This window comes from Rhinoraja longicauda, chromosome 2 (assembly GCF_053455715.1).
Source record: "Rhinoraja longicauda isolate Sanriku21f chromosome 2, sRhiLon1.1, whole genome shotgun sequence".
In the NCBI taxonomy this organism is placed as follows: domain Eukaryota; kingdom Metazoa; phylum Chordata; class Chondrichthyes; order Rajiformes; family Arhynchobatidae; genus Rhinoraja; species Rhinoraja longicauda.
The window spans coordinates 61,580,430-61,596,908 of NC_135954.1; the positions used below are offsets into that span (position 1 = coordinate 61,580,430).

Sequence of the window (16,479 nt, forward strand, 5' to 3'; positions counted from 1 at the left end):
AATGTTGGGCGAGTCCAGAACCAGGGGCCACAGTCTTAGAATAAAGGGGAGGCCATTTAAAACTGAGGTGAGAAAAAACTTTTTCACCCAGAGAGTTGTAAATTTGTGGAATTCTCTGTCTCAGAGGGCAGTGGAGGCCAAATCACTGGATGGATTTAAGAGAGAGTTAGATAGAGCTCTAGGGGCTAGTGGAATCAAGGGATATGGGGAGAAGGCAGGCACGGGTTATTGATTGGGGACGATCAGCCATGATCACAATGAATGGCAGTGCTGGCTCGAAGGGCTGAATGGCCTCCTCCTGCACCTATTTTCTATGTTTCTATTATATTTTCTCCATTTCCAGCAGCCAAGTACAACCTTTGGGAGATTCAGTCATAATTTATTGCGAAATTATCTAATGGTATGATTTTTCAATGCCCAATGAAGAAGACAAAATGCCCGTTATCAGCAGAAATTAAATAAGCAACCCATTGCCACGAAGAACATGTAAACTCTTCACATTCACAAGGCAAACTATTATAACTGAGATGTTTTTTCAACACGTGACTGGTGCATATCCTCCCACTTTTGCAATTCAACTATGAAGAAACAGTTTCTGGAGATCCTAATTCAGTATTCAGAAATTTAGCACCAAACAAAACTTCCAATCTCCTCTCCTAAATGTCTATTCAACAAGGCAAGAGTTCCCCAGTTGATTGCAATGTTTCCATAATGGAAAGATAAGCATTCTCTCAAAAACTTTCACAGTAGCAGTAATTAGGCCTGCAAAAATGCCTGTGATCCCTCGATCATTCATTTAGCGAGTCATATTACGAATCAACTTTAAATGCTGTTTAAGATCGTAGTTAGTAGACTGGCCGCTTTTTCACAACTGTTGCAAATGCCAGCCATGTGGCAATATTATTCATACCTAGTTAGCAATATCCATTAAAAATCATTGGCCAGAAATACATTAAGATGTGAAAATATACATTCATTAACAAAGGAAAAAAATAACGTCTCACCTCTTTGACATGAGTATGAAAAGAGACCGACATATCCAATAAAATTTTCCGCTGTTCTACTCTTCTCACAAAATCCTGTATCCGATCTTCCAGTTGATGGGCTGCCTGGTAAATCTCTTCAGGGTCACACTCTCCAGTCTGAGCCAATTGTTCTGCTGCTTCCAGGAGTTTATCTGCATTAGTGTATGTGTTCTAAAGAAGAAAATAATGTTTCTATATTTTCTGCAATTCTCGCTGAACTCTGGAACACAATGTTACCAATTTCCAAACAGGAGCCAAGTTTATTCAAGAAAGTTAACCTATTACAATGAATATGTAATTTGGCTGTTTAAGAAACTCAGGGAATATCAGATATATACAAATTTTCACATGACACAATAGATTTATCATCTCATTTTAATAATGGGATGAATGTAACATTTCCTAAGGTGCTGTCAATCTACAGAATGACACATTCAATTGGCATAATTCATTTAGTGATTGAGCACAAATGAATAAGGTGAGTGTTCATTGGAATGCACAACTGTGGAAATGTTAGTGAGAGCGTGTTTCAGACCAAGTATGAAGTTGCAAGTGCATAAGAGCACGAGTGTTGCATAGTGCACACATGAGCATGGCAGTGACCGTGATCTCAAATGTGCATGATCATGAAAGAGCATGGGCATGAGAATGAAGCCAAACACAATCCTGGATGAAATAGAGAACAGACTTTGTTCAATGCATAGTTCATGGAGGTCTATCTTGTGAAGAACTACAGACGACTTCCATGTAAAATGGGGGAGGGGGGGGGGTGAGAGTTCATATCTTAATTTTCTACAATGCAAAGCTGTGTCATCCCTGCATGCACCAGGAATTGCGATTGAAAAATAAAATTGTGTTGATATATTCACTTTTTTCTCCACATAAATTCTCTGGGAGCAAATTTTATTTCGTTTCTCAAATTTCTGGGTCGTAATTTATGAATTCTGTTAGGGTGAATTTCCTTCACCTGAATGGTGGATATGCAAGGATCATATACACATTTATATTTGGAATTAGTCCTGGCAGGGATTGCCCATACCTGAGAACAAATATTTGTTTATGATACTGCTAAAATACTTTTAATATTGATTCCATTAATAAAGTCACAAAAGAGATATGACAGCTTCTTCAAATTTCCTGTTTCCGGTGTAACAGATCTAACTTCTCCAATCTCTTGTCATAACTGAACTGCAACATTCTGCTGAATGTCCTTTGCACCCCCTCCAGCGCTATCACATCCATTCTGAAGACGTATCAATAGAAGGCACCATCATGCTCTTTACACTTTGAAAGAACGAAAAAACAGAAACAGGTTGTAATACATTCACTATCATAACCAAATAGACCACCTTCAATTTCTCATTTCAGTTTTTTCAGTTTGAAACTGAAACTATTTGTCATTGCAGGTTCACAAACAGTGGGAAGCTGCAGTAACATTTGCACTGGTGCTGCATGCACAGGAATTTAACGTAATGTTCTTTTAAAGCAATGCTCAGTCATCATGTCGCTTTAAATTCCCAAAGGTGTAACAGATCTAACTTCTCCTATCTCTTGTCACAACTGAACTGCAACATTCTGCGGAATGTCCTTTGCACCCCCTTCCAGCGCTATCACATCCTTCCTGTACCTTGGTGACCACAAATCCACGCATTTCTCCAGCTGAGGTCTGACCATTATTTTCTGAAATTGGAACATAGCCTCTCTACTTCTGCATTCAATGCCCCCTTTTTGCGGGGACTTTAAAAGTGAAATATAAAATGGTTTAAGACAGGTGGGAGCTATATATAGGTCCCTCAGAGCAGCTGGGATTTTGCAGAGCATATTATTGCAGAAAATTCTAAGCAGGCTAGCATGCGTGCACATCTTTTTGACAAGAACTTGATGGCTTATCCCAATCTTTATGAAATTTTAAATGCATTACCAAAATCACAGTGTCTTTTCACACAATTTGTTCATCTCTTTACTACAGCTAGCAAAATCCCATACAGAACCAACTATGTTCTTTATCTTTATTTGAAACTTTGAAGAGAGTACAAAAGGGGTTTACCAGGATGCTTCTTGAGCGTATTAGCTAAATGGATAGTTCGGAGAAACTTGTTTTCTCAGGAGCTTTAGAAGTATAGGCTAAGAGGAAAGGGACTCGGAGGAATAAGATGGGAAACTTGTTCACCAGGAGAGAAGCAAGGACCTGATGCAGTGCCCAAGGGAGTGGATCGCTGACCAGATTGAAGAAGTGTTTAGATGAACACTGAAGTCATTTAGACAGAGATTTATGGACCAATTGTTGAGGAATGGAGACATCACAGAACGGTCCCCACTAAAAGGTTTGGATACGTTGCGCCAAATGGCCTCTTTCCATAGTTTACAATTCTATGAAAACCCATATTAGCTTTAATGATATATTTAGTTTAGAGCCGAAGTCTAATTGCAACAAAAATATTGTTAAATCACTGTTCAATAGAAGATAAAATAACCTTTACATTTTTAGATTTAAATCAGTTTAGTTCAATTGGAACAGGCTCCGGAAAAAGTCTATTCCTGTGTTTGAGACCCATTTCATTCACGATGAACATTCTCTTTCTATAATACAGTAACAGTGAAGCTACGTCAGTTGGAATTCCTGTGCCGACTGATATCATTAAGCACATGATAGACATGGAGACAGTGATGTAGCTTCCCAATGTCTATCATGTACAAAAACATATTTAGCAATCAGTGAAACCTAGTCATGCATTAAATGCTACCTTGTGAAGTTGAATATCCCACAATTAATTAACACTTCCACAAGTAGGCAGGTTCAACAGGAGTTGGAAAACTAGAGGGGGGGGGGAAATGTAATGCCAGGGGGAATGAAGTGAACCATTGATGTGTGGAGATCTGGGAATTAGCAGGGGTAACATCAAATAGTTCTCAACTCAGTCCAAAACTTGGACTAAATCTGAAAACAAAGTTGAAATCAAAATGGGGTCAATGCCAAATACATGTTACACCTTTGGGAATTTAAACAATATTGTAGTATAAGGATTAAACTGACAATTTCAGCTAAAATGTGAAATGGAGTTATCAGCTAAATTAGCAGCCCTACATTCCATAGCCTCTTGAAAACAGGTTTCCAGACGCGTTATCTCCTTGCATTTGTGATCATTGCCTGGGAACGCAGCCTTTCCCAGGCCATTCTATGGGAAAGCGCAACATTGGCAAACACAACAGCAATAGTTGGGTAGACCACCCGCGCCCCCTGCTGCTAGTAGCGCAGAAACGTTGCAGACAAGAGGGCTTATGATTGGCTCGGGAAGGGGGCAGTGACGCAGGTAAGATAAGAAATGCCGTAAAGATTGGTGTTGGGCGCCCTTTCGGTGAGAGAGCCTCAGCCTTCGACCGTGTCGTGAACGGTGCCAGGTTCACTATGGCATGCACTGATGAGTTTGCGAGTGCGTATGGGTTTACGTGAGTGTATGTAGAAACATACCTGCGGCGTGTTTTGCTGTGCACTCGGGGTTTGCGAGTGCATTCGGGGATATTCGAGTGTATGTGCCTTATTTAATAGTGTAATAAATTACTGAGTGAATCATATCTGAATCCAGTGATTTATCAAACACAACATAATAATACATAGTTTAGTTTAATTTAGAAATACAGTATGGAAACAGGCCCTCCAGCCCACTAAATTTGCACCAACCAGTGATCCCCGCACACTAACACTATCCTACACACACTAGGGAAAATTTACAATTATACCAAGCCAATTAACCTACAAACCTGTACTTCTTTGGTGTGTGGGAGAAAACCGGAGATCCCAGAGAAAACCCGTGCAGGTCATCGGGAGAGCGTACAAACTCCATATAGTCCTGTCCCCACAGTCAGGATCAAACTCAGGTCTCTGGCACCGTAAGGCAGCAACTCTACCGCTGTGCCACTGCGCCGCCCCTCGCCGATTGCAAGATGATTGGAAGATGGCAATTTATTTTTGCACCCAACCATGTTCTGAAGCTCATTGTGTGGCAGCCACAAACTGTCTTCGCGTTTAAAGAGCACCTGGCAGAACTCACGATGGCTCATACCTAAATAGCTACACACTGAGAGTTCAGAAGTGAAATTAGTCTGAATAAGTTCTTTAGCTGGTATGTACACGATGAAAAAAGGGGATCTTTATACAATTTATTTTTAAGGTTCTACAAACTCGTTCGATCTCACTTCAAATAACCATGCCTAATCAAAATTTTAGATGCTCCATAGTAAGATCTTAAAGATTACAAATCAGTTGCAAAATTTAAGGTTTGAATAGTTTGCAACATCTAAAATCCTGAAATACTTAGCAGATCAGGTAGCATCTGTACAGAGAGAAACAGAGTTAATGACCTATCATCATATCTAGGAAAAGATAGATAATATCCATGGAGGAGGGGTGAGGAGAACAAAGGGGAAGTTTGTGATACAGTGGAGACCAAATTAGACTGTAATGCAAGTCATCATAGTGCTGGTCGAGGCTTGTTAACTCTAGGGAGGACATTTAAATAGGAGACAAATAAGGACTGAGGAAAGTTAACATTTCTGAAACTGTGAGATATGGTGCAAAGCATTTACTGTAAATCATAAATAAGAATGCTGGAATACCCAGCCGATTGGACTGATACAAACTGGCAGGAGTACATATCTGAAATTGCCAAATTCACGGTTGAGTGCCGAGGACTGTAATGAGCTTGGTCATAGGATGAGATGCTGTTTCTCAATCTTGGTTTGGACTTCATTTGAACACTCCAAGAAGTCAAGGAGTCAGAGCGAGATGGAATAGATAATTAACATTGCAGCAGCAATCAGCAGTAGCAGCAGCAGCAGCAATCAGCAGTAGCAGCAGCAGCAAGCAGCAAGCAGCAGTAGCAAGCAGCAGCAAGCAGCACCAAGCTGTGTTGCTTGGGAAGTAGTGTGTGGGGATTGTGTGGGGATTGCGTGGGGATAGTAAGGAGTAAGACCTGTGTGATCTCCCGGACTAGTTTCGATCGCCTAGCTTGGGGTCGGAGAGGAATTTCCCGGATTTTTTCCCAAATTGGCCTGGGTTTATCCGGTTTTTCGCCTCTCCCAGGAGATCACTCAGTTCTTTTGGGTGGGCGGTTGGAGCGGTTGGAGTAGCGGCCGGGCGGTAGGTTTAGTAACCGAGCGCGGGGCTTTGTTTGGAGAGTATGACTGCCAGGGCAGTTTTTTGTTCTGGGTGTCAGATGTGGGGAATCTGGGAGTCTGATAGTCTTCCAGACATCCACATCTGCGCCAGGTGTGACGAGATGGGGCTCCTAAGGGACCGTATTAGGAACCTGGAGCGGCAGATTGATGACCTCCGTCTGATCAGGGAGAGTGAGGAGGTTATAGATAGGAGTTACAGGGAGGTGGTCACTCCTAGACCACGGGAGGTAGACAAGTGGGTCACTGTTAGGGGGGGCAAGGAACAGAGGCAGGGACTAGGGAGTACCCCGGTGGCTGTACCCCTTGGAAATAAGTACTCCTGTTTAAGTACTGTTGGGGGGGTCAGCCTACCTGGGGGCAACGACGGTGCCCGGGCCTCTGGCAAGGAGTCCGGCCCTGTTGCTCAGAAGGGTAGGGAAAGGAAGAGGAGAGCAGTAGTAATAGGGGACTCTATAGTGAGGGGGTCAGATAGGCGTTTCTGTGGACGCAGTCGGGAGACCCGGATGGTGGTTTGCCTCCCTGGTGCCGGTGTCCGGGATGTGTCTGAGCGTGTCCAGGATATCCTGAAAGGGGAGGGAGAGGAGCCAGAGGTCGTGGTACATATAGGTACCAACAATATAGGTAGGATAAGGGAAGAGGTCCTGAAAGGAGAATTCAGGGGGCTAGGAAGAGAGTTAAAAAAAAGGACTTCCAAAGTAATAATCTCAGGCTTACTGCCTGTGCCACGCGATAGTGAGAATAGGAATGGAGTGAGGTGGAGGATAAATACGTGGCTGAGGAACTGGTGCAGGGAGCAGGGTTTCAAGTTTCTGGATCATTGGGACCTCTTCTGGGGGAAGTATGACCTGTACAAAAAGGACGGGTTGCATCTGAACCCGAGGGGAACCAATATCCTGGCGGGGAGATTTGCTAAAATAACTGCGGAGACTTTAAACTAGTACGGTTGGGGGGAGGGACTCAAACACAGATAGCTAATAGGCAGTGTGTGAGGCAGGAGGCAGAAAAGGGAAACACTCAGACCCAATATGTAGGAGAGAAAGAAGGGAAAAGAAATAAACTGAGAATAAGAAATGATGGGTCCCTTAAATGTGTATATTTTAATGCTAGGAGCATTGTAAGAAAGGTGGATGAGCTTAGAGCCTGGATTGACATCTGGAAGTATGATGTTGTGGCGATCAGTGAAACATGGTTGCAGGAGGGTTGCGATTGACAATTAAATATTCCAGGATTTCATTGTTTCAGATGTGATAGAATCGGAGGGGCAAGAGGTGGGGGTGTTGCATTGCTTGTCAGGGAGGATATCACAGCAGTGCTTTGGCAGGACAGACTAGAAGGCTCGATTAAGGAGGCTGTTTGGGTGGAACTCAGAAATGAGAAAGGTTTAGCAACACTTATAGGGGTGTATTATAGACCGCCAAATAGGGAACGAGAATTGGAAGAGCAAATATGTAAGGAGATAGCAGATATTAGTAGTAAGCACAGAGTGGTGATTGTGGGTGATTTCAATTTTCCGTATATAGACTGGGAATCACATTCTGTTAAAGGGCTGGATGGTTTGGAGTTTGTAAAATGTGTGCAGCATAGTTTTTTGCAGCAATACGTAGAGGTGCCTACCAGAGAAGGGGCAGTGTTGGACCTCCTGTTAGGAAATGAGATGGGTCAGGTGACGGAGGTATGTGTTGAGGAGCACTTTGGGTCTAGTGATCATAATGCCATTAGTTTCAATATCATTATGGAGAAGGTCAAATCTGGACCAAGGGTTGAGATTTTGGATTGGAGAAAGGCTAATTTTGAGGAGATGAGAAAGGATTTAAAAGGAGTGAAATGGAAATTGTTGTTTTATGAAAAGGATATAATAGAGAAATGGAGGATATTTAAAGGTGAAATTTTGAGAGTACAGAGTCTTTATGTCCCTGTTCGGTGGAAAGGAAAGAATAATAATTTGAAAGAGCCGTGGTTTTCCAGGGAAATTGGACACTTGGTTCGGAAAAAGAGGGAGATATACAATAAATATAAGCGGCAGGGAGTAAATGAGGTTCTTGAGGAATATAAAGAATGTAAAAGGAATCTTAAAAAGGAAATTAGAAAAGCGAAAAAAAGATATGAGGCTGCTTTGGCAAGTAATGTAAAAGTAAACCCCAAGGGGTTCTACAGATATGTCAATAGCAAAAGGATAGTGAGGGATAAAATTGGTCCATTAGAGAGTCAGAGTGGACAGCTATGTGCTGAGCCGGAAGAAATGGGGGAGATATTAAACAATTTCTTTTCTTCGGTATTTACCGAGGAGAAGGATATTGAATTATGTGAGGTAAGCGAAACAAGTAGAGTAGTGATGGAAATTAGGAGGATTAAAGAAGAGGAGGTACGGACACTTTTGAAGAATATAAAAGTGGATAAGTCTCCAGGTCCTGATAGGATATTCCCTAGGACATTGAGGGAAGTTAGTGCAGAAATAGCAGGGGCTATGACGGAAATATTTCAAACGTCATTAGAAACAGGGATGGTGCCGGAAGATTGGCGCATTGCGCATGTTGTGCCTTTGTTTAAAAAAGGTTCTAAAAGTAAACCTAGCAATTATAGACCTATTAGTTTGACGTCTGTGGTGGGAAAATTAATGGAAAAGATACTTAGGGACAATATATATAATTATTTGGATAATCAAGGCCTGATTAGAAACAGTCAACATGGATTTGTGCCTGGAAGGTCATGTTTGACTAATCTTCTTGAATTTTTTGAAGAGGTTACCAGGGAAATTGATAAGGGCAAGGCTGTGGATGTTGTCTATATGGACTTCAGTAAGGCATTTGACAAGGTTCCACATGGAAGGTTGATTAAGAAGGTTAAATCGTTGGGTATTAATAGTGAGGTTGCAAGATGGATTCAACAATGGCTGAATGGGAGATACCAGAGGGTAACGGTTGACAATTGTATGTCAGGTTGGAGGCCAGTGTCTAGTGGAGTGCCCCAAGGATCTGTGTTGGGTCCACTGTTGTTTGTCATTTACATTAATGATCTGGATGATGGTGTGGCAAATTGGATTAGTAAATATGCAGATGATACTAAGATAGGTGGAGTAGTTGATAGTGAGGTAGATTTTCAAAGTCTACAGAGAGACTTGGGCCTTTTGGAAGGGTGGGCTGAAAGATGGCAGATGGAGTTTAATGCTGATAAGTGTGAGGTGCTGCATTTTGGTAGGACAAATCAAAATAGGACGTACAGGGTAAATGGTAGGGAATTGAGGAATGCAGTGGAACAGAGGGATCTGGGAATAACTGTGCATTGTTCCCTGAAGGTGGAATCTCATGTGGATAGGGTGGTGAAGAAGGCGTTTGGTATGCTTGCCTTTATAAATCAGAGCATCGAGTATAGAAGTTGGGATGTAATGTTGAAATTGTACAGGGCATTGGTGAGGCCGAATCTGGAGTATGGTGTGCAGTTCTGGTCGCCAAATTATAGGAAGGATGTCGACAAAATGGAGAGGGTACAGAGGAGATTTACTAGAATGTTGCCTGGATTTCAGCACTTAGGCTACAGAGAGAGGTTGAACAGGTTGGGTCTTTATTCTTTGGAGCGTAGAAGGTTGAGGGGGGACTTGATAGAGGTTTTTAAAATTTTGAGAGGGACGGACAGAGTTGACGTGGGTAGGCTTTTCCCTTTGAGAGTGGGGAAGATTCCAACAAGGGGACATAGCTTCAGAATTGAGGGACAAAGGTTTAGGGGTAACATGAGGGGGAACTTCTTTACTCAGAGGGTTGTGGCTGTATGGAATGGGCTTCCGGTGGAAGTGGTGGAGGCTGGCTCGATTTTATTATTTAAGAGTAAATTGGATAGGTATATGGATAGGAGGGGATTGGAGGGTTATGGTCTGAGTGCAGGTAGATGAGACTAGGTCAGGGAGAATGGTCGGCGTGGACTGGTAGGGCCGGACAGGCCTGTTTCCATGCTGTAGTTGTTATATGTTATATGTTATATGTTATATGGAGAAGTAATGGATAATTAACATGGTGATGGAGAAGCTCTGGATCAACCTTGCACACAGGATCCTTAAGAATATACAAATATCATGCATCTCTTGATAGAAAATCAAATTTAACTTCATCTCCCAGCATGCATGTTGAACTTACCTGTGCAACTTCTTCAAAATCCTCATGTCGCTTCTGTAAAGCCCTGGCTCTGTGTAGTGATTTTCCCACTCCAGTATGTTTGCTGAGGAAAGCTTCTCCATGATTTTCAATCCAGTCCAACACCTGAAATATTTAACAAAACCACTCTAAGGAATGAACTTTCAGGTATTCTGCCCAAACCAATGATCACAATAGCAGCTCGTATGACCAAGTTAAGACATTTTTACAAATTTTGAACTTGAAGGATAAAAAATGGTGTCGGGAACATGGCGACACTTGTGTCCTGCCTCAGTATTACTATTCTTACACTCTTGTACTTAAGTATAATTGTGCCTACTGTAAAAATATTTTTACTGAACTGTATGTAAAAGGAAATGTCACCATCCCAAAGTACGTGTGACATTAAAGTATCATTAATTGCCATTGATGAATTTCATCACGATCAAGATAATCCTAATTTTTCAAAAGAATGCAATATTTGACCAAGACAAAAATCATGATTAGGTAGCTGCATCTTTTTTTTATACCACCCTTGTCATTGCTTTGAGCTGCCATAGTGAAGGGGCAAAAATAATGACTCGACAAGGACAACTTACATTGTTTTCATGTGCCTTTAACATTGAAAAATGCCCCAAACTAGTTTAGACTTTAATTTGTATTTTATCAGATGTTTTACTTCTTTATTTCCTGTAAAAAAAAGTCAAAGCAACATTCTCGTGCTTTTAATTATTAGAACACCTGGGAATGGTGTATCTGGATTCACCAGTCTGAAGAACGGCCTCGACCCGAAACGTCACCCATTCCTTCTCTCCAGAGATGCTGCCTGTCTTGCTGAGTTATTCCAGCTTTTTGTGTCTATCACTTCTGGAATGTCTGATTAAGGCCCTCCAACAGCAATGTCGAGTACAGAGCTCAGGGATCTAGACTCTGTGATGTTGAAAATAAGTTTGTTTTCAGGTCAGCATTATATTAGGCTTGGTGGGGAATGCAAAGGTGCTGGTGTTCACTTGCATTTTATCCCAACTCTTTGGTGGTGAGATTGGAAGTTTGCGAGGTTCCATTAGAGCTTACACAGTGGGAAACCACAGTATATTCTGTAGATGGTACATATTGCAGTCACAGAGCACCAGTGTTAGAGGGAGTAATGTGTAAGATAGCGAGTGCTATTAAGCTAAATGTTAATTAAGCATTTTGCTCCGTCCTGCATGGTGTCAATCTTCTCAAGTCTTTGTAGAACTGCAATTACACGGGAAAGGGGAAAGTACTTTGTTACGCTCCTAACCTCTGCCTTGCTGACTGTGGAAAGGCATTGTGGTGTTGGAAGGTGGGTCATTCACTTCACCCACCTGCTTCTCCCCCTTCTGTCGTGGAGTAAACCGATACCCCTTTCCCCCCTCCACCCTCCCCAAATCTTTGCACATCCCCAATCCTTTCCACTCGTCATTTTAACTTCATGTTTCATGTGTCTTGTATTTTATGACTATTGGCAGATCAATTCCCCTCCTGTGATAAATGAAGTTTTCTCGTATCGTATCGTATCATACTGTTGCTGGTTATTAATTCATGGATATATTACAATTTTGATGTTTAATTTTCATCATGTCAGCCTTTGCTCTGTTAAATCTTAAAGTTACATATAGAATTAGCTAATCTCAATTACACATGGATTAGAACACGGCTTCAGTAATATTAGATTTTAATTTGCTTTGCGCGCAATGTATTTAATGTGAATTATTGATAGAAGTCACATTCAAACTATTCCTCAATTTTTAATTTACTTTATGATGAGGTGTATGCTCATAAGGATAGTGAAAGAAGATAGATGCGAGCTGCCACTTTAAATTATAGAGATTTTGGAAATGATGTTTCTGGTTTTCCACAAAATGTAAAAAAACAATCATCCTCGAGAAGATTCAAATACGCATCAGTAATTCACCAGTCTAAAATGTACACATTCTTTCTATTAACCGCCTAAAGTACTGGTGGCTTATTTGTAAAAAAAGAAATGTATGAACAAAAATACAATGGAGCTAGGAATAACATTAAATTCTCTAAATGAGAACATAACACCCCATTCCATTGTATCATGACACCAATAAAATGTTGTCATTCACCTGATGTACATCTTGTTGAAATACACAGAGCTGGAGTCGCTGGTGAAGTCGAACCTTGCGATGCTGCCAGATATTTTCCAACTGTCGCTGATGGTGGAGGACCTCATGAATGATATCCAAGACATGATGGACGGCCTTTGAATAATTGGCTGTTGCCATTAATGAGTCAGCACTTCCTGGGGTCAGGGGTCGCTGGAGTTTATCCAGCAGAACTTTTCCATCTTGACTCACCTGCACAAGGTAAAAAAAATTGAATATAAGTAAAATGAAGCTGTAAATCTAAATTCATCTTAAGTAAAAAGCAACTAAATTATAAGTCACCGCAAATTCAATCATGCCTCAAGTTTTACAATTATTTGATTGCCCTTAATGCTTTGGCTTTAAAGTAATAACAGAAGCATTTCCAACTTCTTTTTCTGAAGACTTTGCTTAAAGATATAATTTTCCCAATTTCTGAGGCAAAACAATAAGTGCTAATAGCATTTTTGACCGATGAGGGCATCCAGCAGAATCTATTCTGTCTTGACCAATGCACAGAAATGTACTCTTTCCAGCAGGAGCCACCGGGCAAGTCAGATATTAGTTTCAGTAGGAAGGAACTACAGATGCTGGTTTTCACCGGATGGACACAAAATGCTGGAGTAACTCAGCGGGCAGGCAACATCTCTGGGAAGAAGGAATGAGTGATGTTTTGGGTCTAGACCCTTCTTCAGACTTTAGGTTGATTGTTCCCCCCACAGTTCAGGTGCTCATCTATCAAAGTACCACAGCAAGGCATGGGAAATGCACCACAGACCCAAAATCTAATTTGTTGCCTTCCATTATAAATGGGGCACCATGTGGTATACTGCATAATGGATCATCAGTGAAATTATCAAGGTGGTTTTCAAGTGTTTTGACATTCCTGATTTAGCATATTTTTTTTAAAAAACAAGTTTATAAGCTAAACTATTCATGGCTACTAAGCAGCATACTTTCAACTAACTCAATCCCAAAAAGAACAAGCCAAAGAAGAGTTTAGTTGGGAGTGCAAAAATGTTTTCCAACAGTGCTGGGTCATAAAATGGATCTTAAAGCCGAAGAGGCAGAGTCAGAGACATTGAAGGAGAGAATTTCACAGATTTCAAACTGGCTGATTAATGTACGATTACTCATGGTGGGGTATATAGAAGGTAGTGCATAACTGGTCAGTGAAAGAAATTAAGAATCTATGGAAATGTTCCGAAGGAAACCATCACAAGAAATAGGATTTTAAATGCAAATCATAGAAGAAGGCAAGAGGGACGTGAACTCATAATCAAAAAGGATAGTGAGGATGTGGCCAAGGAGTCGACAGGAAATGGGAATGAGAAATTTGTCTGACCAACATAAACTTTTTAAAATTTGCAGCTTGCGCAAGATGGAAGCTAGCCAAAATAGCAGTGGGGGAGCACTTCTCGAAGCATACGTGAAGGCTTCATTAGCAGGTAAACTTGAGCAGGGAATGAAAAGGAGGTTGAAAACAAAAAGCTGAGGTTGATAGTTTCAAGGAAATCTTGAAGGAAATCAAAACAAAAAGCTGAAGTTGACAGTTTCAAGGAAATCTTGGATTAACCAAGGTTGGATGTTGACCAACCACTCATTCAAAATTAATCAGTGCCTTGCAATTGAAACAGGAAAAGCAGTAAAGGGCTATGGGGAAAGAGCAGTAAATTTGGGTTTGGCGGGATTGCATCGTGTCGTCTTTTCCGGGGGATCGCCATGAGGCTTCTGTCATGATCCCCCATTACTCTATTAATTTTACTTATAACTATTATTTATTTATCTTATTACTCTTATTATTTGTATTTTCCTACCTTTTCTCCTTGTTCTGTAGCTTTTATGCTCTGTGTAAAGCACTTTGAATTGCCATTACTGTATGAAATGTGCTATATAAATAAACGCCTTGCCTCTATTGAAAAAGGCGAACTTCCAGTGCCAGAATAAATCTAAGAATCTAAAGTTTCTTCCAAAGGTCAATGATTTAACACTGATCTTCTCTTTTAAGATACTGTCTGATCTGCTAAGTATTTCCGTGAATTATTTTCTAATATTTCAAACTCTGCTTTGTAAAGAAAGCAGCAGCTGGAAACACATCATTTTGCCTCCCAGATTAAAGAGTTGAAAATGAAATATATTAGCCCAACATTGTTTATGACTGCTTTCTACAATTACCTGTGAGAAATGCAGCACATGCTTGCAGTTTGCAAGGACAGGGATCCAGGTTGCTTGAAATACCCTTACAAATGAATCAGCTAATAATTTTATTAAAAACAGATACATGTGTCAGCAATTCCATGAAATGGGAATGTCATCAATTCATAGAAAAGTTATAAGCAAGCCATTCTGATCACATTCAAAAACCTTATAAATTCATGCACAAATCGTGTGTTTTTCACAAATTAAGCATGTTAAAGTTTGGTTAAAATTAAGCCATTAAATGATAAATAATGTTTATATTTTCCCATTGAAAAGTCATAAAGGGTATGAATTGACTAACATAAACTTTTTAAAAAAAGAACTCCAAGGACGAACTTGAGCATTTCAGAAAGAATTTTTGAAAACCAACAGGTTTTAACCAGGAATCCCTTTTGTGTCAATAGTGCAAAACTTCCTTCAAAATGCTGCACCCTCATTACTTGAGCCCAGGCAACCACGGAAAAACACAGGTGAACACAGATAGAACTAAGCCCAAATTCATGTCTGGTTTTATGATAACACTGTAAACAGGAGATTTGCTGTATTTTATTTATTTTTAACTGTAACTGTATCAAAACAATTTATTTTAACTGTAACTGTACCAAAATAATTTACTTTATAATTAAAAAGCTTCCACAAATGTATTTTCCTAAATATTTTTGCCTCTTTTGCAAAATGGATACTACTTTAATCTCTCAGGTTTGCATGTAGGAAGATTACATTTTAAATGTTTTAAAAATCGGGCTTTCCTTGTTCCTATTTCTTTATCCTGATTTTCCTTACACATTCTAATAGTAATAAAAACTACCCTTGCAAATAAATTGTTAAGCAGATCATTTTATGCTTTTGTTTGTCAAGATGGTGAAAGGAACCTGCATTAAAGGTGGCCTAAATGTATGCCCATATGTAATTTGTTCTGCATTAGTTCACTTACCTCAGAGTATGCCAATGTTATTTGTTCATATAAACCTTGATGATGGTGAATAGAATCTTCTAGATCTTGCAGCTCTGAGGGAAGATCCACTTCTCCACAGGCCTTACACCAAGAATCCACGTTACTCATGTACTGGGAATAGAAATCCATGGTCACTGATAGGATACTTCAGTTTATAGGACCTTGATCTGAAAACCTTGTGTTTTATATATATATTCAAATGCCATTAAAACGTTATTGCAATAGTGCAGAAATAAACACCACAACAACCTTTTTTATAATAATATTTGTAAATCACTCATTGCATTAATTGCATGTAATTAAGCATTATATTGATTTATGTAAAGAACATAACGTGTTGTGTATGGTCAAAAAACAGCCAACAAAATATTGGAGCAACAGAATATATCAAATTATCTTGTGCTAGCTATGAACCAATTATAGTGAACACACGCCAGAATAAGTTCAGAACATCACTCCACTATGTAGGATGTAGTTCATGAATTTAGGATCAACAAAAGGAATCTCATAAAATAACTATTTTAGGATGACAGGATAGACAGGGAATATAAACAGGCCATTTGACCCAACTAGTTCATATTGGCTCTAATCCTGTTCTTCCCCATCGAATTCATCACTATTCCCCTACCCCTCATAGGCTTGACCATATTCTCCTTTAATGCATGAAATAACTTATTTCAACCATTTCCTATGGTAGCAATTTCGCATCCTCACCACTGTTCAGGCAAAGACGTCACTTCCAAATTCTCAATTTAATTTCTACATTATACTAATGGCCTCAGGTTATGCTCTTCTCATATGGGTATTCTCTTCAAAGAACCTCTATCACTGAATTGGAAGAAGGCCATTAGGCATGTTTAGTTTATACC

General features: G+C 40.1%; 1 protein-coding gene across 10 annotated transcripts in view; it reads right to left on the bottom strand.

Moving 5' to 3' along the window:
* LOC144605008 (triple functional domain protein) overlaps positions 1-16,479 on the bottom strand; it is a 329,272-nt gene that overhangs the window by 154,202 nt on the left and 158,591 nt on the right. For all 10 annotated transcript variants that reach the window (XR_013548803.1, XR_013548805.1, XM_078420037.1 and 7 more), the window contains 4 exons: positions 15,590-15,721; positions 12,439-12,669; positions 10,325-10,447; positions 1,005-1,196 (listed from right to left, as the gene is read on the bottom strand). Coding sequence is in view for 8 of the 10 variants with exons in the window: in XM_078420037.1 (XP_078276163.1) it covers positions 1,005-1,196; positions 10,325-10,447; positions 12,439-12,669; positions 15,590-15,721 (678 nt within the window). In the remaining 2 variants the exon portion in view is untranslated. The remainder of the gene's footprint in view (positions 1-1,004; positions 1,197-10,324; positions 10,448-12,438; positions 12,670-15,589; positions 15,722-16,479) is intronic.